This window comes from Paroedura picta, chromosome 2 (assembly GCF_049243985.1).
Source record: "Paroedura picta isolate Pp20150507F chromosome 2, Ppicta_v3.0, whole genome shotgun sequence".
NCBI classification, from domain to species: Eukaryota; Metazoa; Chordata; class Lepidosauria; order Squamata; family Gekkonidae; genus Paroedura; species Paroedura picta.
In genome coordinates, this window is record NC_135370.1 from 20,352,969 (window position 1) to 20,372,950 (window position 19,982).

At 42.4% G+C, this 19,982-nt stretch overlaps 2 protein-coding genes across 2 annotated transcripts in view; both read right to left on the minus strand.

Annotated features, from left to right (window-relative positions):
• Positions 1 to 2,210, minus strand: part of LOC143829077 (aldehyde oxidase-like) — a 69,618-nt gene extending 67,408 nt beyond the window's left edge. The window contains exon 1 of the mRNA XM_077319378.1: positions 1,911 to 2,210. Within this exon, the coding sequence (XP_077175493.1) occupies positions 1,911 to 2,178 (268 nt within the window). The 5' untranslated portion in view covers positions 2,179 to 2,210. The remainder of the gene's footprint in view (positions 1 to 1,910) is intronic.
• A 3,269-nt stretch (positions 2,211 to 5,479) lies between these two features.
• On the minus strand, positions 5,480 to 19,236 carry LOC143830983 (uncharacterized). Its single transcript, XM_077324200.1, has 8 exons — positions 18,395 to 19,236; positions 17,361 to 17,536; positions 16,055 to 16,132; positions 15,311 to 15,388; positions 13,219 to 13,528; positions 10,091 to 11,797; positions 9,222 to 9,360; positions 5,480 to 5,613 (listed from the first exon to the last, which is right to left on the minus strand). Exons 1-8 carry the CDS (start codon positions 18,534 to 18,536, stop codon positions 5,508 to 5,510), a joined length of 2,736 nt encoding a protein of 911 aa, XP_077180315.1. The 5' UTR covers positions 18,537 to 19,236; the 3' UTR covers positions 5,480 to 5,507.
• Positions 19,237 to 19,982: the final 746 nt, after the last annotated feature.

Below are 19,982 nucleotides of genomic sequence, written 5' to 3' on the forward strand. Positions count from 1 at the left end.
ACTGGCAGTCTTCAAGCAAAGGTTGGATACACACTTTTCTTGGATGCTTTAGGGTGCTTAGGGCTGATCCTGCATTGAGCAGGGGGTTGGACTAGATGGCCTGTATGGCCCCTTCCAATTCCATGATTCTATCACGTGAAACGGCTGATTCGGACGCTGCTGCACACAACCCTAACTGGCTCTGTTACTTATGCTGCAGAAATAATAGCAGGGCACCCTTCCCAGAAATAGAAGAGTTGTTTTTTATATGCTGCTTTTCTCTACCCGAAGCAGTCTCAAAGCGGCTTACAATCGCCTTCCCTTTCCTCTCCCCACAACAGACACCCTGTGAGGGAGGTGAGGCTGGGAGAGCCCTGATATCACTGCTCGGTCAGAAAAACTTTATCAGTGCCCTGGCGAGCCCAAAATCACCCAGCTAACTACATATGGGGGAGCGGGGAATCAAACTCAGCTCTCCAGCTTAGAAGTCTGCACTCCTAACCACTACACCAAGCTGGCTCTCATAGTGGGAACTTTGGAAGCAATGGACAACTTCAGTTTGCTGAAAATATTTACTAGCATTACAAAATTAAACAATTTACATTTTTAATTGAGTACACTTTTATTTAAATTTAGTTATTTACACGGTTTACGTTCACACAAAATCTTCACAAGGCTTGGCAACAGAAACGTAAGAAGAGCCTTGCTGGATTAGCCCAGGGGCCATCTAGTCCAGTATCTGAGGAACTGTGTATGCACATGAAAGCTCCTACCTTGAATAAAAATGTGTTGGTCTTAAAGGTACCACGGGACTCTAAATCTGTACTGTCTCATACCAGTTCCCATGGAGGGTTAAAAAAAGGGGGCTTAGAGGCCAAGACCTTCCTCTGAGATGTCTCCTGAGTGTGAAGGAGTCATTGACAGACTTCTCTTCCATAAATCTACCTAATCCCCTGTGAAAGCTGGTTATTCCTGTGGCTCTCGCTATATCATTTGGCAACAGATGCTGCATTTTAATCTCTCTTTGTAAAGCAGACTCATTCCTTCTCCACCCAAACTCCAATTCAGTTTTCCATAAAGTTTTAATAAAGTTGCATCAACTTTATTAGACTCAGAGGGATAAAGTATCTGACAGCAAAGCAGAAACCCAGCAGCACGTTGCCAGTAGTCTTAAAGACTCCACATTGCTTCAACTTGCTCCTCATGCAAGGTCCCTTTACTACTTCCCATGCTGTAAGAAAATAGCTATAGTGCTATTTGTGGCTGTAAACAGAAGACGGTGCAAGGAATCGGAGAAGCTAGGGTTACCTGATGGGGGGGAGGACATGTTCCCCGCCCCCTTTTTTCGGTGCCAACCTCTTTTGGGCTCTTAAAAAAAAAACCACCTGACAAAAACATCCTCTTTGGGGGTTGCAATATTCCAGATATTCCCATCTTAAATAGCAGGGGGTCTTTAAAAAGAGATCTGTCCTAGCAATCACTTATTCGAGGAGGTTCTTAGGAAAATCGGTGCTCTATCTCTGCCTTGGTGACCCTGGAAGAGCAGGACAGGTGGGAGAGGGTCGCACAAGCTGCCGGGTTGTTTGTAAAGTTCTACTTCCTGCACTGGAAGGGCCAATCCGTTTCCCAAAAGAAAATGCCCAAAGAGCATGGCACTGAGGCCGGCCCAATCGGCACGGGTGCCAAGCCAAGGCGGGGCACGGAACAAAATGAGGACCCAAAGCCACGGGCCTGGGGCTGGGGAAGCGCCACTAGGCGCTTATACCCACTAGGCGCAAAGCCAAACTGGTTATACCCACTAGGTATAACCCACTAGGCGCAAAGCAAAACTGGCCGGACCCGGCATGTGTTAAAGGGCAAATGTTTCCAAGCAGCTCGCGTTTGCCCCCGGCAAGAGCAGGGCGGCCGGGGCTGCCTCCGCTCGCACTTACCCGGCGCCCGTTCACGTAGAACACGAGCTCGTCCGAAGCGCTCTTGGCAGGAGACATGATGGTCGCGAGTGCGGCGCAAGAGGGCCTCTGGACTGAGCCCGGGAAGGGGCGGGACCGGCCGGGAAGCCAGCAGAAAGCAGCCCCACCCCCGGGAAGAGCAGCCCAGGGGCGGGCGGACATTGGGAAGCTGCCCTGTCCCGGGCCACAGGCTAGGTGCTGGGCGCCAGGGCGCCTGGCAGAAGCGTCGCCCGGCAGCTCCGGCTCGCATCCCCCGCGTGGGAGACCCGCAGAAATGGCCGCAGGCTATCGAGCAGCAGGAGAAAACACAGTTGCCACATCTGCAATGCTCTAGGAATTTCCCCAATCTCGATGGCTTTTAGCATGGGGGAAAATCCTAGAGCATTGCTGATGCAGTGACATCACATCTGGGTGATCATTCCCCACTTTCCGCTCTTCCAACTCTTGTGGATTGCTTGCACAGGGCTGGCCACCCTACAACTGGCTTGCAATTTTTTTTTCAAATGTGATATTTTGCATAGACCTACATTTCCTGAAAAATGCAAAGGCAACGTTACTATCCCGTGACAGCAGGCACACCTGCAACTTTCCCTTCTTCAGGCAAGCACTGGAATGCTGAGGTTCTCTCTCACATGCTGTTCCATCTGTCTCCTATAGGGGAGTCACTCTTTGCTTTAGCAGCCAAGAAAATACAAGCTAGACATGCATATAAAGAGGGCAAAGCTCTTATATGATTAGTACTTTTGGTAAAATTGTTTTAATGCTCACTTGAAGCCTGAAAAAATATTTCAAAAGTTCCTCCATGCTCAATAGATTGAAAAAGGCTGTCAGAGCAAGACAAAATTACAGGTGCTATGACATCAGAAAGTAATAAAGCTAAATACTGATTAATTCATTAAGTCTTCTGTGTGCGCGTGGGCCAGTCTATCTTTTACATGGCTGCTAAGGACAAAACAGAGTGATGTTGTCATGCAGGCTGGGTTCCCAGTAGGGACAAAGAGTGGCATAAACAAACAAATATTGTGAAATAAGGAGTCAGACAATCCCATGTCCTCTAGTATCTTCACATTTGGTTTATCTATGAAAAATTAGCAGTTGAGTTTTGGAATATACACCTACAAGTTGAAGATGCTGCTGCTTTCTTTTATTTTTCATTGCCACTTATAGATTGGAAACATTTTGCAGCACAAATAGGTTTACACTCCAAAATGGAAGTGTTCTTGTTAGGTTTGACTTATGCCAATGTTGCCTTCTGGGGAAAATGTGTCAGGAAAATTTCATTTGTACATTTGTTGGATTTAAGCTAAAGCCAATCTGAGGCTCTTGAGGGATAGTACCCTATTAGCCCAATCTTTTGCAAACTACACACCACATATGATCAGATGCAGGGCTTTGCAGGGCAAGAGAACCTTGCATTTTCCAGATGGGCATGCACTTGAATAATTTCTCTGTTGCTGCAGCAGCTGCCAATATGGTGTAGGTGTCTTCATATTTTCCCTCTCCATGTCATCTGCAGCAGCCATTCCCCCCCCCCTCATGAGGGCTCTTTCTCTTTTTTTAATGACAAATTGACATGGTGCTATAGCAGTATAGCATCAGAACAACCCAATGGGTTCATACCTAGCTTTCTTTCATACCTTTTTAAAAAGTAGATCTCTAAGCACTTTCGCTGCAAAGTTATGCCTTTCCCCTTACAGCTCTATAACTGAAGAGTCTAGACTGACTTTAAAATAAATCTGGAAATTCTGAGAAATTGCTAGACGTTATAAAATTATAATGCTATACCAGGATGCAAATACTCAAAAGGCCTCTGGTGGGGAGAATGGCTGCCACAGGGGAGTGGGGCAAGGAAAATGGTGCTGAAGCAGATGAGGACTGTGAAGATTGAGACCCTGATGCTGTGGGTGAGCAACAGAATCTAACCTGGGCAAACAACCCATAAGTAGATGACTCTTTTTTTACTGCCAATCAGGCACTAGGAGGAACGGACCCTGTTATCTGATGAAGGTAGCAATCAATGAGGCTTCTTCAGCACAAAGTCTTCACACAGTGCTGCTATGAGATTACTCCAGAGCAGAAAGAGAAGAGGGGTTACAAGGAGAGGTCCTTTCCACACTAGCCCCTCTGCACCTTAATGATTATATAGCAGGTCCTAAGCTCCCAGAACAGTAGAGTATCTTGCTTTCACAGGCAAATTTTCCCATGCTGTGTTTGCTTTGCCTCACCCCTCCCTGCCTTTTGGGTTCATAAATCCCTTGGCATATAGTTTATGACTTGTTATCCTTTGGAGAAGGCCTGTCTGAAGGCACTAAATATCTTTGGGGAAATCTCAAGTGGCTTTCACTTTGGGGATGAAGGGATTTTCTGTGGGAAAAGCTTTTGACATGAAAACACCCGGGGTGAAGGGGGTATGGCTGGAAATTATATGTATTTTGGTTTCACATTTGTGCTTTTTATTTAAGCAATATCTGCTTATTGTGACTGCTTGCCCATTCATGCCCTCTTGGACTAAATAAAACTCCTTATGGACTTTCTTTTGAGAACTGCCTAACACTGTTTCAGTGTCCTTGTGGAGGCACATCACAGGGTCATGAGACCAACCGAGTTTTAATCAAGTAGCTACTGGACTGCAACTTAGTTCTGCTGCTCCAGACCAACACGGCTACCCATCTGAAGATAAAGTGGGAGAGGCATCCTCTGCCTCTTTAGCAGCTGCACTGAGGTGGGAACTTTTGAAACTGCATGTTTTCTCTTCACTGCATGGCAAATTGCAATGTTCCCTATTCAGCCCAACAATTCTGCCTTCCTTTGGCTTTGATGGTTAGACGTTTCTTCTTCCACATCAGCTATAAACTAGCTTAAGTCTGGACTCACTGACTGCCCAAGAACAGAAAAATCTCTCTCTCTCTCTCTCTCTCTCTCTCTCTCTCTCTCTCTCTCTATCTATCTATCTATCTATCTATCTATCTATCTATCTATCTATCTATCTACCTATCTAATTTCTTACCCTGCATTCCCGATGGCTTGTGGCAGGTTACAAAGTCTGTATAAAAACCCCAATAAAATATCCCTTAAAACCATAGACATGAATTATAATAGAATAAAAATAAAATAAATAAGATATGGCAAAAAAACATATAACACCAGTTCAAACCCATTCCCCAATATAGTCTCCAGCAGGGAGGAAGAAAAGGGGGCAAATTAAAGCCCATGGCCGCCATCCACGTAGCTCGGGACCAAAGATTTCCTCTTGAAATCTTAATTATTCACTTTCAAAAATGCAAATTACTTTTCATCTTATACAAAACTTTCAAAACTCAATTGAAATGATTTTAATTTAGAAGTTACCAAGCATGCTTTCAAATAGTGAAACTTACTGACAAAGATTCATAACAAAAGGGTTTGGACTGTGAGGATCTAAATTTGGCTCATTTCTTGCATTCCTCAAATGGTAAAAGAGTGCAGAACAACAGGGATTTCAAAATAACATGCTGATAATGAAATATATCATGAAAGAACGCTGTGCAAAGATATAAGCTGTTCAAGTAGTAGTCCACTCAAACCAGTAGCTTTTCCTCTTTATAGTAACCTTGATTTGTTTTTAAAGCTTTGCTTCGCTTTGACTTTGGGGACTGCAGAATGTAGAAATTCAGTATCTGTGAATTCATCTCCTCTCCTCAGTTTGCTGGGGAGGAAAAAGTAGTAAATCACCAGTGCCATTCACGTGAGAACTGCAGAGTGTTTACATAATGCAAAGTGTCTTGGCAGATATCAAAATTAGCCAGTTTTCTAACAGAAATGTTCATGGTCAGAAATATCTCTGAAGTTGCTCATGCTAGTCAAAACATATACTGCATATAGTGTCCTATATTTTTTGAACTGTACTTTGCTTATTCCGTATTTAAAACAGTCTCCAAGGTAGCAAACCTCAAACCAGTAAACCATTTCAGCCCCTAAAACAGCATTTAAAATGAAGTATAAATATTTAACTAGTCACTAAAAAAGCAACACATCGCACAACTAGGGAAAAGGGCCAGTAACAGTTATTGGGAGTCGCTGGCAAGCCAGCCCTTGGGAAACAATCTAGAAGAAGAAGAAGAAGAGTTGGTTCTTATATGCCGCTTTTCCCTACCCGAAGGAGGCTCAAAGCGACTTACAAGTGCCTTCCGTTTCCTCTCCCCACAACAGACACCCTGTGAGGTGGGTGAGGCTGAGAGAGCCCTGATATCAATGCTCGGTCAGAACAGCTTTATCAGTGCCATGGCGAGCCCAAGGTCACTCAGCAGGTTGCATGTGGGGGAGCGCAGAATCGAACCTGGCATGCCAGATTAGAAGTCCGCACTCCTAACCACTACACCAAACTGGTTCTCTAAGACGACGGCTCAGAGGGCAGCCATGTTGGCCTGCAGTAGAACAGCTAGATTCGGGTCCAGTAGCACCTTAGGGACCAACAAGATTTTCAGGGTATAATCTTTTGAAAATCAAAAGAGCTCTGACTCTTAAAAGCTTCTACATTGAAAATCTTGTTGGTCTCTCCTGGACAAATCTAGCCAATCGAGATCTGAACACAAGATGGACTGACAAGCAACTCTTATTAATGGAAGCCAGAAATTTAACTTGCAGGGGAAGTTCGGATGCGCGTTCGTGCGGCGCTGCCGCACATGCGCGGTACCCGGGCCGCTGGCTCTTCCGCACCCCCAGAAGCGGTCCTCAATGAGGAAAAGGTTGGGGACCGCTGCTCTAGACCACCAGTGAAGCATGGGGGCATAGGGTTGCCAGATCCAGGTTTGGAAACTCCTGGAGATTTGGGGATGCAACCTCAGGAGGTCAGGGACCTCAGGGGAGTACAATACCAGAGAGCCCATCCTTCATCCATTTTCTCCAGGGGAACTAATCTCTATAGTCTGGAGGTGAACTGTAAATCCCGGGGACCTGGAGGCTGGCAGCCCTACCACAGGAGCGTATTGTATCCAGTGGCTGGTAGTATTTAACTGGGTCACTTCAGGCTTTTCCTTTGTTCCAGGATTACACCGTTCTGTGACTGAGGTCCATACTTCATGACTCAAATTTAATAATGTAAAGTGGCCAATTCCTGCCTATTCTCCTACCTTATTCACCTTGTCTTGTAAAAGGTAAAGGTATCCCCTCCCTGTGCAAGCATCGAGTCATGTCTGACCCTTGGGGTGACGCCATCTAGTGTTTTCATGGCTGACTCAATACGGGGTGGTTTGCCATCCCCTTCCCCAGTCATTACCGTTTACTCCCCAGCAAGCTGGGCACTCATTTTACCGACCTCAGAAGGATTGAAAGCTGAGTCAACCTTGAGCCGGCTGCTGGGATTGAATTCCCAGCCTCATGGGCAGAGCTTTCAGACTGCATGTCTGATCCCTTACCACTCTGCGCCACAAGAGACTCTTACCTTGTCTTGTAGGTATCTTTAAAAAAACCTCCAAGATAAGATCTCACTATGCATTAGAAAAAATACAAATGCTGCCCAGAGCCAAGGACCAGCAAGGAAGTTAACAGAAAAGATTAGGATGTAAAAAGGAAAAAGAGTAGCAATTACTGAAAAATTCAAATCCTACTTTTCCTCGTGGTTCAAATACATAATCACTGAAACATTACATTACCCCTACGCTTGTTCAGAGGTTGGAGCTTAATGGATACTTAATGTCTTGTATTTAAGAATGCCATGGCCATGTGAATGAATACAAAGGAGCTAACTAAAGAGGCAGAAGCCCAGAAGCACATGATACAAATTAAATGCAGGGATGCTGAGTAGTGGACATCTCAGAAATTGTTTGGAAAGTTGGGGGGAAATGAGATGCAATTATCTTTATATATAAGATAGGGAGGGGTATGCTGGGACAATGTTGCTTGTTTAACAAAGAGGACATGGAGGCTGAATCTGCATGGAGCTTTTATTCCAATCCCAGGGCCAATTCAGTCCCTGCCATCTACACTGAATGTGATTTCCATTTTGATTTTGAGCAATTTAAATTTTCCCTCTGCAACATGCATGATTGATCCTGAATGACCCTAACTTTCCCCCCGTGATATCCTGGAGTGGATATAACCCTCGATATTTGAAAAATTGGCATGAGTAAAGGTGCAGCTGTCTGCTTTTCCCCGAACTAACTTGCTGCAGAGCCTGCAATGCTGTAGAAAAGCCCTGATTGGCCAGGGAGTCTGTTCAAAGGATTCCTCATTCCCAGGTTGCAAGGCTTAAAGGGGAAGCCCTAACTTTTCTCAGCAGAAGCTCCAGAAGCCCTAATTTCTCTTGACAGAGATTTTCCTCTTGGATTTATTCCCCTTCCTTTGCTGTCTCCAATCCTCCCCCACCCCTGTTCAAGAAAAGAAAAAGGCTCCACCATTTCTGAGCCTCCCTAATCATGTGCAGAACACTTTCTGTTTCAATGGGGAAGAGGGAGCTAGAGGAAGATCCGAGTTCAAATTGATTTGAATTCAGCAGGATCCACAACAGAATAAACAAAGTAAATGCAGATTCAGTCAGAGTCAAATAAGCTAGAAGAAATCAAGGGAAAGAAAAAACAGACAGATAAATTGAAATACTTTTTTAGGTCAGCATTTTTTAAGGCAGCATAAAAGCACTAAAATTAAGAGTTAAATCTTAACTAAAGCAACTGACCCTCCGCCCCCAGCCATCCTCCATCTGACCTGCAGGGTTGGTAATACATGCCAGCAGAGGAATGAGAGGAGGGAAACAGAAAGGAGAGAAGGGAGGCCCATGTGGTATTAAACTACCCTGTCCTCAACCACAGGCCTGGTAGAAGATGATCTAGAATGGGGGGGGGGGGGTGAGCAGTGTTGGGTTTCCTAAAGGGGACCTCCATATTCAGAGACAGCAAACCTGAAACCCAGTGCTAGGAAGCAACATCAAGGGACAGCCTCAGCCTCTAAGGCAGGGGTGGCCAAACTATGGCTCTCCATAGCCTGGGGGCTCATGGGAACTCTAGTCCATGGACATCTGGAAAGCCATAGTTTGGCCACCCCTTTAAATCATTAGACTGGCTGCAAAATGAAACAGTATGATGGACTAAATGGACCACTAGACTGATACAGCAGGGCTCCTTTTTTGTTCTTACAGGATCATTGGACAGGTTTCACTTCTCAGTAAATATACAGGAGGATTTTGTCCATGGAGACAGGAATTATCTGATTGTTAAGGGGGAAAGACCAATATATTGCCTTGTAGAACCATGTTTTTAATTCCATTGGTTTAATGTATATTAGAAATTAGGGAGGGAAACCTCATATTTAACAAATACTAACGTGTTAATTTTGGGTTCTCGGTAACAAACAGTTGTTCGCCTTCGTCTAGTAGCTGGTGTGAAATTTTCTTCTAAGCCTTTATTAGGTTTTGGAAGGCAATGTATACTAATATTTGTCAGATCTTCCAGAGGTTTTTTACCTGTGAATACAATGATACTTGAATTACTAACTAATGACTGGAATATTAATACACTTTTTAAAAATTCTGTCAATTAAACATTTCTAAATATGTACCATCATTGTAATATTGACAGTGCAATCCTACACAAATTACACCCTTCTAAATCCATGAGAGTCTAGTTAGGATTGCACCATAATTAAATTTGAATAGAAGTCAGCTGAATAAAAGCTGAATAAAAGAATACTGTAGAATTCCCACGCTGAACGGTTTAAAGTGGATGAAATTAAAATGACCTCCAAGTATAGCCACCTTTTTTTTAGATCTGATCTCCTACTGAAGGGGGTGACTAAATTCAATCTGTCTCTTCCCATTCTACTTAGTGTCTCTAAGGATGAAAACGTTCACTTGTGAATGTTTTGAGTTTTTGAATTCAAAATAGCTGTGGAACCTGAAATCTGGTGGTGGGCATTCTTGCCTGGTACTACAGATTTGCACTGAATGGGAAGTGAGGGGAGATTGCCCCTTCAAATGCAAGCAAAATAGGCATCAAGATTACAGGGAGAAGGTATTGATTGCCCACAGTGGATTGATGCCTAAGAGTCTTCAGTGGCCCATTTCTTTATCTACATTGAATCCATCCTAATAACCAACCAGTCCTACTGAGATAACAAAATCTTGTCTTGGGCCTTAATTAAATAGCAGTATATGAAGTTACTTAAAGGAAAAGTTGTAATAGGGCTACACATACCAAAATCTGGTATTTTGCAAGACTCTCTACAAATAACATCTATCTTCTTTGTAGGAGCACATTCATTTTTTTCTTGATATGTTCTTTGACACCGTTCTGTGTTCTTCTGAACTGAGATGTTTTTTTTAATGTTGTGCGCTTCAGTGGCTGTCTCAGTATGGTTAGAAATAATGGATTCTTTGCTTTTATCTTGACTGCTTGAACAAACATTGGTTTTTCTTCTTGGCTTTTGAATAGAATCTACCCTTTTGAAAAGGTCTCCATCAAATTCAGTTTCCTTTAAGGACCACATGGGGGTAATACCGTGAACATCTAAGCTCTTCTGTATCTTTTCAGCTTTCTTCAAGGTAACGTCAACACACGGAACATTTTCATTGTGTAAGTTTTGTTTCACAATTAGTTTTTTCTGCTTAAAAAAATCTGTGTGTATAATACATGTTTTTCTACTAGCTTTTGCAAAAATTCTCTTTTTATTGTCCTGTGAAAGAACTTTTACTTGTTTGTTTGATAGAACATCTGTGTGATTCGTTATTTCTGAAGTTAGATTGCAATGGAAATTAACTTCTCTGTTGTTGTTCCTCCTTTTCATGGTGATGTTACCTTGGTTTGACTGGCAATCAGGTCTGTATTCATTTGAGTCAAGTTCTTTCAAATTTCTTCTTAAACCTTGGCCATTTCCTATTTCACCATTATTTGACTGGTTTATACTATGTGTAGCAAGGCAGGTAATATTTTTCATTGCCTGCTTACTGGTATCTTCATCTAATAAGTATTGTTTTGAAGTGGTAATGGAGATAGGATTTTCTCCTGATGATAAGCTTTCAATACAATAATCTTCTAATGGCACTTTGTTGCCAGGTACATTAAAGTCTTCTGGGGTCTGGTTGTTTGGATTCTCTCTTTTAGAAACACTGGCTTTACTTTTTCCTTTTGACTGACAGTTTAGGGCCAAAGAATTTACTGTATGTATCTGTATATCATTTCTTTTGTTATATGTGAAATGTTTCCCAACTGCATCTTTATTTGTGCTCTTCAAATTCATGTCTTGATAACTTCTCCTTTGAAATGACTCATTTTTTTGTGGCTGAAATTGTTGAGATTCCATAGTGCTGATATGTTTATCCTTTTTGTGACCTGGAGCTTTTTTATCACTTCTTCGAGGTTTATTGTTCTTGTTTTCAGACTTTCCCCCCATACTTGTTTTTCTCAAATCCGCTGAAATATTATCAACTTTGAGTTGACCATTCTTGACTTTAGCTTTCGATTTAACTGTGAGTATCTCACCTAGGTCACTAGCAGTTAATTCCATGTCAGCGTCATATACAGTTTCTTCTGGCTTTTGATCACTTAGAAAATGTACTTTGTGTGTCTGAGCAGATTTATTCTCAGTTTGATGCAATGGGACAGTATGCGAAATAACATTTGGATCCATCTCATTACCAGTCTTATCAGTGGTGAGAACTTCATTAGTACAACAATGTAACGTGCTATTTTGGTCTATTTTCAACACAGAATTGACTGTAGTAGGCCGGGCATCTGATTTACAAGACACTGCTTGTTTCTTCCTCTTAGTCACATATTCACAGATTGGGAAAGAGCTGTTGTTCTGTGTTCTTGAATGTTGTTCGCATTTTTCTACCGAATAAACATTATCAGGATCCAGTGTATAGGTACTATTCGAGTTCTGTTCCATAACGGTCTGATTTTCTGCAAACAAAGCATAATTTAAATGATTTTCAAAAATACAAACCAATCAAAATGACTACAACAATTTATATTTTGTATTTGATTTTGTCATTAATGTTACTGATTTTATAGTTCAGTATACTGGAAACCACTTGCAAAGCGCTTATGCATTATGTATGTACTAGTATCAAAGCCCATTTTAAAAATGGGCTTTGAAAGGGGCGGCAGGCAGGAGGGCGTGAGAAGGTGGTTGCGGTTCCCTTTGGCCTGAAAAGTGGGCTAAAGAGAGTGGAAAGCCCTCTCCCCCCCCCCACCGACGGTGATAAGGCTTTGCGGCCCGCAGGGAGGCTGCAAACTCCCCCCCCCCCTGGGCTCCCTCCCAGCAGGAGCATACCTGCGGACCACAAAGCCCTGCCGCTGCCTCTGTCCTTGTGGGCGACAATGGAGGCCGTAGCCACATGGCTTCTAGCAGGCAGAGGGTGGGAGCTGGAGGGGGAGAGCCAATCAGGGCCCTGGACAGTCTCCTCCCTGGAGGCTGTTTCCCAAATATATAAGGGGGCAAAATAGTGTTAAGGATTATATATGTCCCAAAACTATTTATAATGGTGATTTATAATGGTAATTCCTCCTCTGACATTTTTTCTTCTTTTTAGTCTAAATCAGATATCTAGCTTATGATTTTCCAACTGACACAAGGGAAGGTACTTCACAACTATTAACTCCATGCTATTTTTCTACCAGTATAATCATAATCATAAAGAGAGTCATACCTAAGTCCACGGACTGTAATTAATTTAAGCATATACAAGTGTTTAGGATTGCACTGTAAAAGACACACCAGCAATTGCATTTGACTCAGTGGAGGAAAAAGGGGTCTTCTGACCACAAATTCTTAATTGAGTCCTATTTTTATGGCAGTCTACCGCTCCAAGTGGGAAGAAAAGGAAATATGTAGACAGTTTTGCACTGTAAGCCTAAGAACACACGTGAATAGGATTCCGAGTAAGCTGACAGCATTTCAGAGTTTAAAAATTATAAGTGCTGGGATTATCATATGAACATTTGCCTTAAATAAAATATCATCAAAGCATGTCTGTAGAATATTATTACTAATAATTTACAAATGCTGTCCAATGTAACTTTTGTTTTATATATATGTTAAATGAATATTTATGCTGTTTGCTGCAACACATAAAGCTACATTTCAGCCAGATGTCCTGCATGGAATACCTAAAATCAAAAGCCTTTTCAGGTATCTAGTTTAAAATGTAATTGACAAGGCATATGGATTAAAATTATCATTTATTTTTGTGCCACATGCCAGTGTTTACATGATGTATTTTGTATTCCTGTCTAGTTTCCACAGACACCTGAATTTTCAGCATCTGGATGAGAACAATCCAACACAGAATAAAAAATAAAATAACATAAATACAACATACTTGTTGAAAATGATTTGGGGACAAATACAGTTTCCATTTGATTTGTTATACATGATTTTGGCACATTGTTCTCAAAAGCTAATAATGCACCACTGATTTGATCTGCACCACTTTCCTGTGGTAGTAAAGGCAACTGCTTCAAAAGATCATCTGCTTTAAATGCAAAGGTGCTATCTTGCTGTTTTGCAATCGTAAGAGTGCTCACAGGTTGCTCAGTGGACCTGAAAGAGTTATTAGGATAGAGGAAAATGTATAAAGAATGATTCCTAGTCCAAAACCATCTGTTCCACTTAATATTTCTGGTATGGAGGAGGAGCGTGTCTAATAGGTTAAGTGCCACTCAGCACTTAACACCCACTCAAGGCAGCTGTCCCGCTCAAATGCCTCCTCCTCCAACTGGCTTTCCTGTCTGTCCAGAGGCCAGCCAATCTCCTTCCATCTCCCACCAAATCACTTCCTCCTCCTAATTATACAAATAAAAACAGTAAGTAGAAACAAAGATCTAAGGGAAAAATGGCTAGGCCATTTTGTATACGAAAAAAAGAGCAAAGATATTTAAATGATCCCACTATAACTTATGACCAGAGTACAGATGTATTTTGTAATGTATTTTAAAACTGTTTTTCTTATTTTAATATGATATATATCTTAACACCGCCTGTGGCGCCGACTAACTAAAAGGGTAAGGGGTTCTGGGGCGGGATGTGTCCGGGATGAGGAAGGGTCCGGATTGGACCCTTCCTCCGGACAGACAATCGGAGGGACCAATCGGCAGGCGCGCAGCGGCTGCCGATTGGTCCCTCCGATTCCCAGCCCCAGCAACTGCGAGCCGCGCACAGCGCGGCTCGCAGTTGCTCCTTTGCAAAGCGCCTCCGATGCATCAGGCCGCCCGCAAGGGAGCCCCCGCGGCTGCGGGGGGCTCCCTGCCCGGCGGTCTGACGCCCGAGGGGCCCCCGGCAGTCGCGCGAAGTGCGGCAGCCGGGGGCTCCCTGCCCGTCCGCGTCAGGCCACCGGCCGAGGGAGCCCCCGCCAGCCGTGCTCTGCGCGACTGCCGGGGGCTCCCTTGCCTTGTGCCCGCTGTATTTATTTTACAGCGGGCTTGATCACTAGTAAATAAAATATGATAATCATATGCATTTGGGGCAGATCAGACTGTTATCTTTTTTCTGCAGCCAAGTCACAACTGATTTATGGACAACTCACAAGGTTTTCAAGGCAAGATATGTTTACCTGCCTCTGTCCTAGCAGCTCTGGTATTCCAGCTTGGTGTAGTGGTTAGGAGTGCAGACTTCTAATCTGGCATGCCGGGTTCGATTCTGCGCTCCCCCACATGCAACCAGCTGGGTGACCTTGGGCTCGCCACGGCACTGATAAAACTGTTCAGACCGGTCAGTGATATCAGCGCTCTCTCAGCCTCACCCACCCCACAGGGTGTCTGTTGTGGGGAGAGGAATGGGAAGGCGACTGTAAGCCGCTTTGAGCCTCCTTCGGGAAGTGAAAAGTGTCATATAAGAACCAACTCTTCTTCTTCTTCTTCCTTTGTGGTCCCCCATTCAAATATTGACCAGGGCCAACTTGGGATCTGACAAGATCTGGCTAACCTGGACCATTCAGGTTAGGACATCTTTTGTGTTAGAAAATCCCAAATGCAAAATACATCACAACAGTGGACTGCATACAGAGGCTAAAATTATGCCATTATTGGCAAAGGACACATGAGCAGCAGGCTAGAATTCCTGCTCATAGTCCTGCCTTAGTCCTGCTGATTCTGTAGTGCAAAGCTTTAATCCTATTGATTTAAGTAAGATTTAAACAATCAAACTACATAAACAATGGCACCTTAAGTCCTCAATACATATATATTTCACCATTAGTAAATGATGTTGCTCAAGAAAATTTTGTACTCAATAATACATTTACCTGATTCTTAGTACAGAAACTAACATTAAAAGCAATCTCCACTGGAATCACATTAACTTCACAGCAGGATGGATTATAGCCTTGATCAATAAAATCAATAAAACCTTATGACAGATTTCATGAGAGTTCCATTCCAATTTTTATTTAGTTTAACAAATAAGTACTACCTAACCGGCTGATCAGAAATCTCAGACTGTTGACCCTCACTGTTGAATTTATCTCCTCTTGATGCTAGAGGATTCTGAATATTCTGTCAAAAGAGAAAAATCTCAAACAACTTTTCAGTGTTGGGAATATTTTAGTGTCGCTATCAAGACTAATGCAAATGGAAATTAAATAATGACATTCTGTAATGGAAAACATATCCATATATTGCCAACTAGGTAACATGTACAACACAAAATATATACATGTACAACTTGACATTATTTAACTCTTAATCTGTAATTAATTTATCAAATTAATATCTTGTATACATATTGAACAAGAATCGGTGTGCGTTACAACCAGACCTTTGAAGAAGGCCTTATAAGGGCCGAAAAGCGTTGGTTTATTGGTTTGTATAGTGCATAGTATACTGGTTTGCAGTAGCCTATGGGCTGTATATGTTTTTAATTCCTAAACCTTTATTTTAAAACACTGTACACAATAAAAGTAATATAATTTTAACAATAATACACTCAACCTTTGAAGATCCTAACTGTTACCAGTTGGGTTTTTATGGTTCCAGGTCTACAAGTCACACCTGGATGCTGGCAAACCTAATGCAAAGTAATTCCAGAAACAACTTCTGAAGAAAGCCATCCAAATTCCTGGTGTTCATAGATTGCATTGATAAGAAAAAAGAATTCACAGCTATAGTTGCCACACTTGCTTTTTGATCAACACTGTAATAAAGTGCAAAGCAGAAACATACCTCAGATAGGGTGCTCATTTCAATTGCAGTTAAAAGGCTATTATTCAAGAATGCTTCTACTTCTAATAGTGTTTTATTCTGTGTATAAGAACACAAAAGAACATTTGACAGTCCACATTTTTTACACAACTAAAGACAGTTGGGGAAGAGGGATAGGATTCTTTTCACGTTCTCAGTATCAGGATAATCAGAGAGACTGACATAATTTTAGTTTTAATATACTTGATGCGGGATTAGCAGTGCAATTCTGTACAAAGTTACTCTCATTTAATCTCCTTGAGGATTTAGGCTGGAGTAATCTTGCCCCAGATTGCACTTCAAATCAACTAGATATGTTTGTGTTTTATGAGAATTATAAGTAAAATTGCATGGGAGCCAGCCAGCATTTTTTCATATTCCCTTCCTTACTGTAGACCCCATTCTACATTTTTTGTTAATCTAGGCAGGCCCCTGATTGCCAGTATAGCCTGTTTGGTGGCCAAATGGAACTATCTTCTCTCTTTTTCACCAACCTAAAAGGTGGTTGTATCCAACTTAATAATAAAATATCTTGTAATTACTTTTTCTGCTTGCTTGCGGAATTTGTTTTACAAACAGATTTCCCCCTTTATACTGCATTATTAATATTAATTGTATGTATTAGCCGCCCTATCTTGTGAAACTTTAAATCAACGTATCTTCCATGTAAATGATTAATATTCTCCCCTGATGCAGCTGGAGAGTGTATATACTGGGAGAGCTGGATAAGAAGAACATGCTTAAGAACATGTGCTTCTTAGGAAACTGACATTAGTATCTAATCAGTTGTTTTGAGAGGCAAAATTGTCCTCTCAACTCTGGCAAACTGCTGATTGGCATCACTCTCAGTTATTGACAGGGATTGTACACAGTATTGGATGCTTTCTCAAAGTACAGCTTGATTGGACCCAAGAAGTATAGGAAGAAACATTTTCTCTTAATCTAGGAAGAGAGATCCACCAACATTGCTGACACTGGCTCACATCTGGATGCTCATTCACATCATGGCACATAGCCAGATCCCACTGGACTGATTTTTAAGTATATTTTGAAACAAACTATATGCATATTCCTCTTCCAGAGCCAAGGCTCCTAAGAGGGGAACGTAAGAATTGGACTGTGGCCATCAAATTAATTTTCTATATTAAAACTGGTGGCAGGGTATAAGCTACCAGAAATTTTGTTCAACTTTAAGTTGATACTGGAATCTTCTTTTTTACTGCTACAGGCAGATTACCATGGCTACCCAGTGGGATTTTATCCCACAGTGAATATCTTTAGAATGTACCAGACAATTTAGTTTTTGGCAAAGCAAGATATTCTGCAAACGTAGCTCATCCACTTCTTTCTGTAGTAAGAGCTTTTCATTTTTCAGTCTCCGACAATTTTCTCTCTCAGTGCTTAGGGCTATGGCCAATGCCTTATTATTAAGTTTCAGAGATGTCTTTAACAGTGAGGAGTTACCTGTATGAAATGAAGACAAAATAACCGTTTTGGATTCTGAACAGCAGGATTTCTGCACCTTCCAAAAAGATTCCTTGATGTGTATTCTTATGGTTCTGATCATATTGCCCATGTTCAAAGACCCAGATTCTAGCACTCTGGATATAAAGTATACCCAGAGCTAGAGGTTACATGGTGGCCAAATACTATTCTCCATCATCAAAAATACCTTTAATGGGTTGTCTTAAAGTACACTGTAACGTGTTCTCATCTTACTGTGTGTCCCCTATGCATAAGAGGATAATACTTGGACAGGTATAAATGTAAAATTAATTCAGTTTGAACAAGGAAAAATATAAATGTCCAAACAGTGCCTGGCCCAAGTTCAACAAGTATAACTGGAAATGAAGGCATGAAGCTTTTCCCCCTCATTTTTATGTATGAATATTAACAAATGTATCTGATAGTTTTAAAAAAGTATACCTTTAGAGTATATACCTTTAAAGGTAAAAGTATCCCCTGTACAAGCACTGAGTCATGTCTGACCCTTGGGGTGACATCCTCTAGCATTTTCTTGGCAGACACAATAATCTTTGTTTGTTTTTTTTGCCATTTCCTTCCCCAGTCATTACCGTTTTATCCCCCAGCAAGCTGGGTACTCATTTTACCAACATCGGAAGGATGGAAGGCTGAGTCAACCTTGAGACAGCTGGTGGGATCGAACTCCCAGCCTCATGGTCAGAGCTTCAGACAGCATGTCAGCTGCCTTACCACCCTGCGCCACAAGAGTATGATAAATGTTCATAATTTTAAAAAGAGGTGTAAAAAAAAAGGTTAAGGTATCCCCTGTGCAAGCACCGGGTCATGTCTGACACTTACTTAATATCTTAGTTTTTATTTTAGATGCTAGAGAAGTATTCAGTTTTGCAACTTTTAGAGCACCATTCCTCTTCTCCCTCACACGTCTTTTAATATCTCCAAAGGTGGAATAGGATATTTCAGGAATTGTATCCCTTTCCATTTCAAATGATTCAGTTTATCATCCAGTAGAAACCTAACACCATATAACACAAAGAAAGAAATGTTAACGATTGCATTTTTCATGGGTATTCAGGATTAGATCTCACTTTTCTCTGTTGGTCGGCTTTCAGGTTATTATGGCTTTGAAACATAATTGCACTGTTGTCAACTTCCAGGTAGTGGCTGGAGATCTCCTGGAATTCCAATTTATCTACAGACTACATAAATCACCTATTACTTAACTTAAAAAATGTATTCCACTTCTCCTAGAGAAAATGGTTGCTTTGGATGGTAGACTACATGGCATTACAGCCCTACCAAGGTTCCTCCCCTCCCAAAACTCCATTATGTCAGGTCCACCTCTCAAATCTCCAGCATTCCCAAACCGGAGGTGGTAACCTTATGTAATCATCATAAAAACTACATGAAACACCCTCACCAGCACCACTTTAACAATTCAATCCAGGTATGAACAAAGTGTAGAAAAAAGGATTGGCAGCTCGTCCCAAGATGTACACCCAGTTTGGTATAGTGGTTAGGAGTATGGACTTCTAATCTGGTGAGCCAGCTTTGATTCCCCGCTCCTCTTCCACATGCAACCAGCTGGGTGACCTTGGGCTCGCCACAGCACTGATAAAGCTGTTCTGACCAAGCAGGAATATCAGGGCTCCCTCAGACTCACCCCCCTCACAGGGTGTCTGTTGTGGGGAGAGGAAAGGGAAGGAGACTGTAAGCCGGTTTGAGATTCCTTCGGGTAGAGAAAAGCGGCATATAAGAACCAACTCTTCTTCTTCTACCTCACAGGGTGTCTGTTGTGGGGAGAGGAAAGGGAAGGAGACTGTAAGCCGGTTAGAGTCCTTCGGGTACAGAAAAGCGGCATATAAGAGCCAACTCTTCTTCTTCAGTAATATCAGGGCTCTCTCAGCCTCCCCTCCCTCACAGGGTGTCTGTTGTGGTGAGAGGAAAGGGAAGGCGATTGGAAGCCACTTTGAGACTCCTTCAGGTAGAGAAAAGCGGCATATTAGAACCGACTCTTCTTCTACCTCACAAGGTGTCTGTTGTGGGGAGAGGAAAGGGAAGGCGACTGTAAGCCGATTTGAGACTCCTTCGGGTAGAGAAACGCGGCCTATAAGAACCAACTCTTCTTCTTCTCCTGGTACTAGCTAGATATTTCTTGGCATGTCGATTTAATACGTGTTGGAGGGTACACTTATAAATCATGGGCAGGTGTTAATGCCATTCCTCTAGGGCAGGGATTCCCAACCAGGGATATGTGGGGGCTCTTCCAACGTGTGGCCCCAGCAAGGGGGGCCTTTCAGCAACCGGGACACGGGGAACAGCCCCAAACCGAGGGATAGGGCGAGCTCCTCGCCTCGCTCGCCTGGGACTATGGCCCTCCGGCCTCGGCGGGGTTCACCCGTCAGCAAACGGCCTGAAGGAAATTAAA